Consider the following 13,015-nt stretch of genomic DNA (forward strand, 5'->3'; position numbering starts at 1 on the left):
GCGATTACACTGTGCACTTTTTTTTTTTTTTTGCTTCATTGTGTAAAATAATATATCACTCTATTTCCTTTTAATCGATTTATAATACCTAACTCCTACACAAGTAGTGTATTATAGTTCATGTCAATATACAGACACCCACTGTCCTGTCCACCCACAGAGAGCCACAACACACATATCCCTTAAAGGATTCTTTTATTTATTTTCAACTATATTATAACCCCTTGTATACTATGACTTTAGCTTAGCTGTAAGTGACCAATTGATTGATCTGTTGTTAAGATACACAATCTATTTGGATTAAATTTAATTGATTAAAGTCAATATAAACTTGTAAGCTCTGTAACAAGAAATCAATATAACGTGAAGCCATTTGGTGTGTGTTTAGTGAACTAGACTTATAGCTATGGGAAATAAAACACATACAAATACCTACAACAGTTGGAAATATTTTTGTTCTCATGATTGAAAATTGAAATTGAAAGCAATTGATTAAGAGTGAATATAAAAATTCACATTCCACTTGTGTTGTATATAGATAAATTAAGAGAATAGCTATACTAACAATTGGAATTGGTGATTGATTGAATTTGATTAAATTAGTTTGTGAATTTATTAGGTAAGAAAAAAAAAAATAAGAAATCAATTTTATTAACTATTTACTTGACCTAAAGATTGTGTTGGCTTATTTATTTTTTATGAGGAATAGTTTGCTTGTTTTAGGAAGGTGGCATATAACCAAAGGCTATTCTTAGATGTAATAAATTAAAATGCATTACCTAAATAATGTTCACTTAAACAAAAAAAAATTCCAACAATACTTTTTTGTGAAATTACGATGAAGATGAGATTATTACATACATTCGTTCATAAGTACATAAATACCACTAAAATCATTTGCATGACAATTTCTTGATGAAAATTAATGAAATTTGACACACTTATGAATATTATTATGAAAAATACAAAAAAAACCGCCGACTTTTTTAATTGCTATAGGATAGGAGAATGCCAAAAAAGTAGGTTTCGAAATTTTGTCTGTGTGTCTTTCCGACTGTTTCCGACTGCTTCAGCCTAAACTAATAAAGCAATTTTCTTAAATCTTGATAGAAATAATAATTTTGGGTGATTCCCTAGAGGGGGAACTAAAATTTTTTTCTTCGAAGCAAAACGACAAATAGATACCTGCCATAACGAAAATAGAAATTTTTTTATTTTTTTTTTTTAAACGACTCTAAGGATTTTGATGAAAACTTTAGTGTGTTATGTTAAAATAAGATCCAACTTTTGAAAAAAAAAAATATTTTTTGAACCGTTATTATCTAACGGTACCTGCCATAGAACCATTTTTTGGTTTTTGTTCCATTTCTTCGTTTTACGATCAAATTCATTAAAAACGGTGTTTCATTAATTAAAGCAGATTTTATGTATTTTAATCAAGAGCTAATAATGTTCCCTAATTTTTACTTGCGATATAGGTACCTACCTACTATATATCAAGTTATGCATTCGTACAAAAAAAAGTTGAGATAACATTTTTCCATGACATAACGATGGTAGACAATGCCAAAAAAGTGGGTCCCGGAAGTCCGTCTATCTGTCTGTCTGTCTGTCTGTATAAGAAGCTACAGCCTAAAAGGATGGACTGATTAATGTCAAACTTGGTATGTAGCGTTATTTGGCGACTCTCCAGAGGGGTTTTTGGAATTAATTTTTTTGGACCAAAAATAACGGTACTTGTCATATACCGATTTTAGTAAAATTGAAATATCTCGAAAACGGCTCTAACGATTTTGTTTAAAAAATTCAAATGTTAGTTTTAAGCTAAGGTCTATCTTTCATTTTTTTTTGAAAATCATTATTAACGGTTCCTGCCATAGAACCGTTTTTTTTTTTTTCAAATCCGATTATCTCCGAAACTACTTATTCGATTTCAACGAAACTTTTTGTGAAGAAGCATTTATAAAATTTAAATATAAGCCCAAAATAAAATTTAGAAAAAAATAATTTTTGATTTTTAAAAAAAATTTGAAATTTTTTTTTCTAAAAATGCATCTTAATATATCAATCGAAATTGCATACTTGTTTCGGAGGGCAATTTAATTTTAGATTTAATTTTATTAGTGTGTTATGTTAAAATCAGAGATCAGAAATAAATCTCAACCTTTTGAAAGGTTCCTTAATAACTCTTATTTATCGCCACTTTCAATAAAGGTCATAAAATAACCTTTATTTTTAAAAAAGAAAAATTTCGGTCAAGGTCTGAGAGAAACCTTTATTTTTTATTTTTTTATGAGATTTATCGCTGAGAGAAAAAAAATTAATCTCATCTGCAAATGTATCAATTATTCGTAGAGACATGGGAGTGGTGCCATATGAAAGCTTATATTCTCAGCTACCCGATAGTGGTATAATCATGTTTTTGGATTTTTTTTTACAAAATTCCGAGAAAATCGAGTTTAAAAGTTGGGGTAAAATTTTTTTTCGAAAAATCCCCGAATCTTTGAACGCTCCTGGAAGCTAAACCGCTTGCGAGCAATTTTTGGCAGTGATGCCAAATGATAGATTGTGTCATGGGCCTACGCTTTTCAGATTTTTAAAAAATCATCTTCCATGTTAAACCGTCACATCATGCCTATTTTTTCAGAATCTGGCTTCATTTTTTTTTACCTTTAAGTTCTCCCGGTTTGAGAACGCGTGCACCTACAGGGATGGGAGTTGTACCCAAATGTAGGTTAGAGTCCCTGCTACCTTTTGGCATCAAACATTTTTTTCATTTTTTTTTTCAAAATTCCGAGATATAGCCGTTTGAAGTTGGACGGGCGAAAACGCTTCTGGAAGCTGAACGCTTTGACCTAGATATTAGAACATCGGTCTCCTAAAATATTCGAAATTGCATTGGTTACGCTTGTCGTCCCAGCGACTCAAATCACAGTGGAAAACACATTTTCGTCTTTAGATTTTACTTTAAACGAAAAGAGATATAATCTTGGGTTCAAGGAACTTTGAGAGTCTTTTTAGTTCATACATTATTTAATACATAAACTTAGAAAAAACATCCTTTTCATATTTATTTTTGCATTATAAAGACATTCTTGTAATATTCGACATTTTCCTTTGAATTGACCATTTTTGATTTATTTTCAGCGAAAACGGTTAAAGGTTATTTGAGAGATATTTAAAAAAATAAAAAATAAATCTCAACCGATAACCTTTATTTTTGATTTTTAAAAATAAATTTCAAACCTTAACCGAAACTATTTAAAGTAATGTGGTAACTCTCAGAGAGAAACCTATTGCAAATAAAGGTTGACTGTTATTTCTGGTTAAAATTAAGACCCTCCTTTTGAAATAAAAAAAAATATTTTTCGAACCGTTTGTAAAAAGATTTTTGTCATAAGCTAGGGTATAGCTGTGGCATCAAGGATTTAACTTAAAGCAACAAACTTTAATTTTTGAGGTTAATATTTTTTTTATTGGATTATTAACTTTTGTTTTTTTTTTCGAAAAGTTTTTAAAAAGTTGTATTTTTTTTAAACGGTTCTAAGATTTTTTAATTTTTTTTTTCTAAGAAACCTTTTTTGTGCATTAAATTAAATGGCATATTACGTTATTTATTCAAAATTATTTAAAACGGTATTTTAAATCATTTAAAACGGTACTGTAGTAATTATAAAAATTTAAAAATACAAAAATCATGTCAAAGAAAAGTTAAATTTAATTGTACTGATATTTTCATTGTTACAGATAAAATAAAACCGAAACCTATGAGAAAAACACGTCACACTGATAAAATTCGAGATAAGGGCTTGAGATAAAACAGGAAAAAAAAGAACCTATAAATTATTTCAAAAATATCATTGGTGAAAGGCTGTTTTTTTTTTCTAAAGGTTCAGCTGACATACATATTAAGTTTTGTTTGTAAAAAAAAAAAGTAACAATAAAAGGAATCTATAAATAATAATGGTTTTTAATGAAAGAGCGTTTTTTTTTTTGGAAATAAAGGAAAATTCTCGATAAGTTCCAAAAATCAATAGTATTTTAGGCTCTTGAGAACTTTATTGAAAAATTTTTCTTTGTTATGGAAATTCCGAACTAAGTAGGTCTATAGTTTTTTTTTTTTTATGTGAAAGGGTGTTTTTTTTTTTAAAGATTAAGACAAAAAATATGAGCTTATTGCAAAAACGAAGCAAGAATGCTGGTACACTATTCAAACCTGCAATACTGTTACATTTGTTTTACGTCTAAAGTATTATAGTCTATTGAATAGACCCTTTTGGATGGAACAAATTCGTTCAAGAGTTTTTATTGCTGATTATGATTCCTTGCCATACAAGAATACTCCAGCCAAAAGTGCTACTAAATCCGTTGGTGCATTTCTGAGAAAACGGCAACACTGGTCGGTTTTCAGTTTTTTTGATTTAACTCGAAAACCAAACCTGACTTTGAAATGGTTCAAAGACACTTTTCATAGCAAATTAAATTTTCTGTCAAGTTAAGATGGTTAATAAATTTTAAAAATTATTTTTGACTAAAATTCTAACCTAAAATCAAAGAAAAAAAAGTTAAAAAATTGACAATTTTATTTTTTCTTACTAAATCAAGGGGCATTTTGTGTATGTAGCCGGGACGTCCAAACTTTGTACTAATGAAATAAAGTAGAGGTAAAATCCTTTGATAATATGCAATTTTAATTTTTTTTTGTCAAGAAACAACTTAAATGTACCTATTCAAAAATTAGCACTTTTTCTAAATTTCTGACTTTTTTAGTTAAAAGCAAGTTTTTAAAACTCGATAAAATCGTATTAATTGGTAACTTTTTGACTTTTAAAGTAAACATACTTCGAAGGATTGATTTAATATAAACTAAATATGGCAAACAAAAAAATTTATTTGCATCCTTATGGCCTTTTGTGCAATTTTGTGTATGTGCATTTTTATAAATACGGGTTGAATGGATGGACGGAGAGCCATTAGCTTTGGTCTATTGCATAGAAGAACATTTAAGACCAACTCTTTTACTGTTTTCAATGGCCTGAAAAACAATTCTTGAAAAATCTGCGACCAACGAAAAGTTTCTCTTGAAAAACGAAAACAATACTCTAATGAGTTTGAAACAAAATAGCTCAGGCAAATTAGTAAATCCAATTGCACTTTTCGCGGGATAAATTTTTTTCATGGAACGTGTTTAGGTGAATGTCCTTATAGTAAAAGTGAATTTTTTGGGATGATAAGATATCGGGAACAGCCGCCATCTTGGAAAAGAGGTCGGTGCCGTTTTTATTTTATAACTCCATTTTTACTCATTTAAACCAAAAATGTCCAAGGATAGACTTATTATAAATTAAATTATCTAAAAAATGATATACAAATGAATTCCGTGAACTAGTTAAATTCAATTTTATAGTCGGTCAAAGTCCATGTTCTTCTCGCAAGGTTAAGACAATATGACATTTTTTCAAATATCCGAAGAACTTTTTATTTGTTTGGGATTTTCTTAAAGAATGAATTATAGCACTTTTAAATATCTATAAAATGAGCCCTTTCTCGTAACTGTAACCAACATAATGTATGAGCCACCTAACGTCGAAGCTCACATTCTACTAGTCAAAAGTGAGAAAATAACAAGTTTTCTTCTATTAGATCGAGCAAATTTTTGAAATGGAGGCATAACCAAAATATAAGTAAACAGTTTTTTAACTATATTCGTCTAAATATTGAATTCAAAGTTTGAAATCTTTAATGTTAACCTTTATATGGTTTTCGAGGTTTTAAATGAAGTGAATTTTCCAATTAATGTGAATAAGCTAAAGTGACATTATTTATAATTCTAAATATAAGAACTGATGCCCTGTCATTTTTCCTAAACATGAACACCTCAATCTCAGCATTACGATAAGTATAACTCAAGATATGAGGCGTGTAAGCCGTTATGTTTTCGAGACTATTGTGTTTAATTTTTGATTGTTTATTTGAACTATTGAAATGTTCAGTTAAAAAATCGTATATCATGACTTCGACGTTTGGTTGCTTCTGCAATGTGATGGTTACAAAAACAATAAAGGGTTCATTTCATCGATAATTAAAAGTGCTATAATTCATTCTTTAAGAAAATCCCAAACAAATAAAAAGTTCTTCAGATATTTGGAAAAATGTCATATTGTCTTAACCTTGCGAGAAGAACCTGGACTTTGACCGACTATAAAATTGAATTTAACCAGTTCACGGAATTCACTTGTATATCATTTTTTAGATAATTTAATTTATAATAAGTCTATCCTTGGACATTTTTGGTTTAAATGAGTAAAAATGGAGTTATAAAATAAAAACGGCACCGACCTCTTTTCCAAGATGGCGGCTGTTCCCGATATCTTATCATCCCAAAAAATTCACTTTTACTATAAGGACATTCACCTAAATACGTTCCATGAAAAAAATTTATCCCGCGAAAAGTGCAATTGGATTTACTAATTTGCCTGAGCTATTTTGTTTCAAACTCATTAGAGTATTGTTTTCGTTTTTCAAGAGAAACTTTTCGTTGGTCGCAGATTTTTCAAGAATTGTTTTTCAGGCCATTGAAAACAGTAAAAGAGTTGGTCTTAAATGTTCTTCTATGCAATAGACCAAAGCTAATGGCTCTCCGTCCATCCATTCAACCCGTATTTATAAAAATGCACATACACAAAATTGCACAAAAGGCCATAAGGATGCAAATAAATTTTTTTGTTTGCCATATTTAGTTTATATTAAATCAATCCTTCGAAGTATGTTTACTTTAAAAGTCAAAAAGTTACCAATTAATACGATTTTATCGAGTTTTAAAAACTTGCTTTTAACTAAAAAAGTCAGAAATTTAGAAAAAGTGCTAATTTTTGAATAGGTACATTTAAGTTGTTTCTTGACAAAAAAAAATTAAAATTGCATATTATCAAAGGATTTTACCTCTACTTTATTTCATTAGTACAAAGTTTGGACGTCCCGGCTACATACACAAAATGCCCCTTGATTTAGTAAGAAAAAATAAAATTGTCAATTTTTTAACTTTTTTTTCTTTGATTTTAGGTTAGAATTTTAGTCAAAAATAATTTTTAAAATTTATTAACCATCTTAACTTGACAGAAAATTTAATTTGCTATGAAAAGTGTCTTTGAACCATTTCAAAGTCAGGCTTGGTTTTCGAGTTAAATCAAAAAAACTGAAAACCGACCAGTGTTGCCGTTTTCTCAGAAATGCACCAACGGATTTAGTAGCACTTTTGGCTGGAGTATTCTTGTATGCCAAGGAATCATAATCGCCAATAAAAAGTCTTGAACGAATTTGTTCTATTTTTGCTCTGGAGCTCGGGTCTATTAAATAGACTATTATCAAGAATCAAAAAGTTTTTTTTTTTTAATGAAAACAAATTGTTAGATAGAGATATTAAAGCACTGATGATTCTGTATCATATTCAGAAACTGCTAGTTATATCTTCATGTGTAATACCTATATGGCAAAATTGTATACATATTTTTACTTTAGATGATTAAAATGTCTAACAATGGGTATAAAAATCATTTAGTGTGCAGAATTTTTAATTTTTTTTTTGCATTACTTTTCAAGCTAGGGTTAAACCTTGAACCATAAGGGATCAACTTATTTGTTTTTGTTTTGTTTTTATTTAAATAAAAACATTTTGAATGAATTAATATTTCATCTACTCATCTTTCTATATGGATAGACTTGTACTAACATATTTTGTCAATATTTAAAATATGTTAATATTATTCTTCCCAAAAATATTTTCATCATCTTTGCATAACTCATGTAAACCCGTACAAACACACACAGGTGCTTGTTTCAATCTATGTAACTTCTTTAACCTTTCTTTAACAACCAGATGTCTTTAACCATCTTGTCAAAATCTACTTATCCTTTCGCACAAACGACACCGACACAGTCCATTTTGTTAAGCCTTAAACCTTTTCCCTGCGTGCCTTATTGCGTCTTTGTTAAAATGTCTTAGAAGACAGAATTTCCTTCTGTCTCAAAAACTTTATGAATATAATCCCTTGATCCAGCTTTTTCGTTTAAATCCAAGCCACATAAAGAAATCCTTCCACACTTTTTTCTTTATCTTGACCTTGTCTATGAATAAAGTTGTGATTGTGTGGGTGTTCGAAAAAATCAATTTCGAGTTAAATATTTTCAAAAAAGAAGTAAACAATGGAAAAGGACTATTTTTCCATTTTCTAAGAAATCGTCAAACAAACTGATGCAACCCTATAAAGTATTCAAAATAATAATAGACAAAAGGATATTTTTTTTTTGTTTGCATAGTAATAAAGACATTTTCCACAAATTGAACCGAACCACACACAAAATCCATTACAAAAAAATTACACAATTCGTTTTCTGGTTAAATCCCAAAAACACAAGACTTTTATACAAATTCATAAAACCAAAACCAAAAAATTTCATACGAAACGTGTAATAGTAACAAGGATGAGAAAATTATACAGACTAAGTAAAAGAGGATACGAACATGAGCTTAAATCAAGCAAAGCTGAATGGGTTCGTTTAAGGAAAATTGCTGAAGGCTTTTTTTTCGGACCATTAATGAAATGATTATTATCTAGATGTGACATGATGGTGTGGCATAGCAATGGCGTAGCCATATACACACGACAAAATATTAATAAAATGCTAATGTGCGAAAGTGAAATAATATAATAGATTAGCGCAGGCGGAAAAAGTGAAGAAACAAAATTTTGGAGACGTTATCGTTACTATTTACGGTGATGTGATTTTGTGTAAAAATATTTTACATAATACTATTACAAAAGAGTACGATAGAGAGTGAAAAGTACTTTAGGCAAGTGAAGATTTTTATTTTATTTTATCAACAAATAGGCTAGACAAAGAAGATATAACCATTATCGTTATCAATATAATCGCAACAATGATGTCTAAATCCTGAATATATTTATATTTAGTTGAAGGAAAAAAATAATAAAATTCCCCTAAGTATGCAACAAAATATAAAAGTATTAAAAACTAATTAATTAACTCCCCTTTCGTCTTAAAAAAGCGATTTACCTACCAAAAAATCACTCATTTTTTATATATAAAAACATCGGTTTAGCCAAACTTTCTGTTGGTCAATAAATCAATTATATTGAAAAAGTCCTTTGGAATTGGATCCTCGTGGTCAACAAAAGTCTCACAAATTTTAATCAAAATTGAAGTCTATACTGATAAAATATTAGTTTCGATGTCAAATAATTTTCTTACTACCATTGAAAATATTATGGAATACGAAACTTAAAGAAATATCTGTTTTGAACAACTCAAAACGATTTTAGACTTTCCGGTCTTTTTTTTCGAAAAAAAAAAATAATGAATAATGAAAAACACTAAATTAATGTAAAAAATCATGGCAAATGAGCCAAGGTAAAAATTCATTAAATTTAAGAATCTTTTTATGAACAAATTCATAAGAGAATGAATCTTTCTTAAAAATTAAGAATAAGTTCTCACTGCTGTGAGTTTCAGTGTCTTACAAAAAAAGTGTCAATTTGAAAATGCAACACTATTTCAAATTCTTTGCTTCGGTCAAATGGAGAATTGAGCATGAGAAGCCCGTTTTCCAAAAAAAAAAAAAATTTTTAAAGCACCTGCATTTTGTATGCTTATGTTTTTACTTGGACTAATTTCAAAAGAAAGGAATATTTAGCACAGATTTTTTTTTGTAATTTTTATAATTCGAAAATTGGGGTAAGAAATTTTTCCTTATATCATAAGAACTTGTTTTGACTCCAAAATAAACATTTTTAGTTAGGTACATTGTAATAACAGTTTGCAGCGATTTGCTTTGAATAATTGTACACAATGTTAATTTTCTTGGATAAACGATTTTCGAATTTGGGGGGCGGTGGGTTTTTTTTTTGTAATTTTTCGGGGCTTTAAATGTTCTTGAAACAGATGATATTTTAAAACGTTTTAGGAAATCGGTGGATCAACATGTTCTTATTTTTTATTTATTTTAAAATTTTCAAAAGTGGGACAGACATGTGATAAGAGTTTACTAATTTTTTTTTTAATTTTAAATCACTAACTCATATTTTTTTCTTAGCAATGTTTTGGTTTGGCTTAAAATTTTTAAATATTCCACTTGGACCAAGTTGCCGTTTTTGTTTTTATATTCGAAAAATAGGAGGGCCCATAGAAATTTCTGAAAATGTAAAAACATATAACCAATATGAGACGGCAACACCGTTTTTTGTTAGAGGTTTTTTTCTTAAAGTATTATCTTTTGATCAGTTAAGTATTTTTTTAATTTTAATCATAATGAGAGTTCCTACAAACCATTTACTTAATTTTCAACTAAATGTTGTTTTTTATTGGTTTTTTAGATAATCAAACACTAAAAAGGGTGGTCTTGCCCGCACTTCCCCTATTTGAAAGTCCATTTTTGAGGTGATGCTCCTATTGCAAAACACATAAATTTAAGTATTTTTTTTTAAAGAATGCGAAAAAAGTTTTTAAATACAAATTTAATGTTCTCATTTTTTTGGAAAAACGATTAGATTAAATTATAAATGTTAAAAAAAAAAGAAAAATATAAAAACTAAAACAAAAAATAAAAAGAGTCTAGAATTTTTTGTTTCTGGTCCCTAACATTCAAAATATTGGAAGGGTCCAAAAATTTTAAGCAATTATAGGAATAAATACAGTCGACTCCCTCTAAGTGGATTTTTCACGGGACTCGAAAACCGGTTCGAGTTAGAGGGAAATTCGAGTTAGAGGGATTTATTTAATATTTTTTCTTCAAAATCGTTCATTAAAAATGGTGAAAAAGTTCGACTTAGAGGGAAATTCGACTTAGAGGGAGTCGACTGTATTAAAAATTGATTTTTTTTTTTAAAGGGGCTCAAAAACGGTTTATTGGCTTTAATACAAAAAATTAAAGATATTTTTTGAAAAAAAAACAAAAACAAAAATTTGAACATTCCGGAACAAATCGGAACAACTTTCAAAAGACACCAATTTCAAAAACAAGGGCTACCATTAACTTCTCTCTCATGTCTAATAGTTATTTTGAATTAATTGTTGCATTTAACTCTTTCTATTGCAACCAATTTGAGCTCTGAAACTGTTTTAATAACAAAACTATTGTTTTTATATGCAATTTGTTATTCGTATCTCTTTAGTCACCTACAAGAGAAAACTTATAGATTTAATGATAACCTTTTAGCTTTTTGATAGTAAAATGATTCAAAAAAGTGTTTGCTTTATAAATTAATAAAAATATACTTTACTTTGCATCAGACTGTGTTAGAGTTCGAACCATTATAAAAACATTACAACACAAGAATGAAAATTTATATAATTTTAGCATTAGTTGCATTTGTAAGTTAAATGCACTTTTTTCAAGCATTATTTTTTATTTTTTTTTATTTTTATTTCAAATAGACATCAGCAACAGAATGGAAACGAAAAACAATGGAAGAATGGAGACAAATTCACATTACATGCGATGAACGTTTCAATGTATCTCAACACATTATTGAGAAGTCCAAAGATGAGAAATATCCACCCAAAGAGATGTTCGAAATAGTTCTTTGTATCTTGCGTGATGTAGAAGTTTGGAATGATACTGATGGATTTTCAGTCGATAGACTGATGATTGCCACTAATAAAGTTACAACAAAATACAATATCAATAAACAAATCTTTCGTGATTACATTGAGAGCTGTGCTGATAAAAATATTGAAGGAAGTAATCCATTAGATTGGGCATATCGTTGTTTTAAGTGTTTCAAGGATAATGAGAAATTATTTAAAGTTTTAAAAAAAGCTAAATTTTATGAAGATCAAGATGAAAATGTGTAGATTTGTAGATGTGAAAAAGAGAATAGAGTAAATAAATAAATTTTGAAGCACAATAATGTCCTTTTACTTGAATCCTTTTTCAATTTCAATATCATCAATAATTTAAATGAAGAGGAAACACAAATTAATGATATTTATAGACAAAGACAACAAAAACTTCTTTTCCTTCATCACAAATTCAAATTTTGATTAAAGAAAATCACAATCAACTAGAAATCTTATCTCAAACCCTTAATACAAAGTTTTTTTTTTCTTGGTGATAAACTCTTTGATATCTAATATTTTGTCCTTTCACAGTATTCCCCATTTAACGAGATAATCCGCATCCCCCTCTTTAGTTTCTATAGACCACAAATCTTATTCAAAATACTCATTAACGTCAATTTAGTCAACCATCAATGTCGTCTTTTTATGTCGCCGCCATAACAAAAGTTGGTTTGAGTGTGTTTTTGTCCTTTTTAGTGAAAATATCTTCATTTTCGTCCACACAAAAAAGGACAATCGATAAATATATTGTGTACAATAGGCGAATCTCTATCTATTTTTGTAGTCTTTACAGGATGAATTTAGCTTTTCTGCAAAATCAGAAATATTTTTATGTTTGGTATCAGCAAAGAAAAAAACAACAACAACAATACTTTTTGAGCAAAGATTTCATCACAAAGATTGAAAAAGATAAGAAAATTAATTATAATTGTTATTATCTGTCGCATGGTTGTTGGTTCTAAGGAGAAAATTGTTCAATTATATTATTATTTCACAAGAAAATAGCTATGCGGTGCCTTTAATTAACTGGTTCGTTGGTTGGTTGGTATGGTAAGTCTATGGTTTGTTTTTTTTTCCGCTTTGACTAAACTAATTCGGAAAGGACAATGAGTTCCTTTTTTAATAAGTTATCCCTTTTAAACCAGAACAAGAAAATCAAATTAAGGAATAATTATAGAGTCAATGCAACCATGAGCGACATGGGCGACAACAGAGACATGGGCGACAATTTATCAAATAATTTAGCTTCTATAAAGCTTTGCAGATGCTATCGTTCGTTGGTTCTATAAAACTTTATAGAAGCAAAATTAAAAGCAAGGAATGAAGAAAAGAGCATCATAGGCGGCAACCCCACTTCCAACTTTGCTTCTATAAAGCT

At 28.8% G+C, this 13,015-nt stretch overlaps 1 protein-coding gene across 1 annotated transcript; it reads left to right on the top strand.

The window, feature by feature from the left end:
• Window positions 1–11,272: 11,272 nt before the first annotated feature.
• LOC129906035 (general odorant-binding protein 99a-like) lies at window positions 11,273–11,943 on the top strand. The gene is made up of 2 exons (XM_055981659.1): window positions 11,273–11,388; window positions 11,452–11,943. Exons 1-2 carry the CDS (start codon window positions 11,353–11,355, stop codon window positions 11,869–11,871), a joined length of 456 nt encoding a protein of 151 aa, XP_055837634.1. The 5' UTR covers window positions 11,273–11,352; the 3' UTR covers window positions 11,872–11,943.
• Window positions 11,944–13,015: the final 1,072 nt, after the last annotated feature.

Source organism: Episyrphus balteatus, chromosome 1, assembly GCF_945859705.1.
Source record: "Episyrphus balteatus chromosome 1, idEpiBalt1.1, whole genome shotgun sequence".
In the NCBI taxonomy this organism is placed as follows: Eukaryota; Metazoa; Arthropoda; class Insecta; order Diptera; family Syrphidae; genus Episyrphus; species Episyrphus balteatus.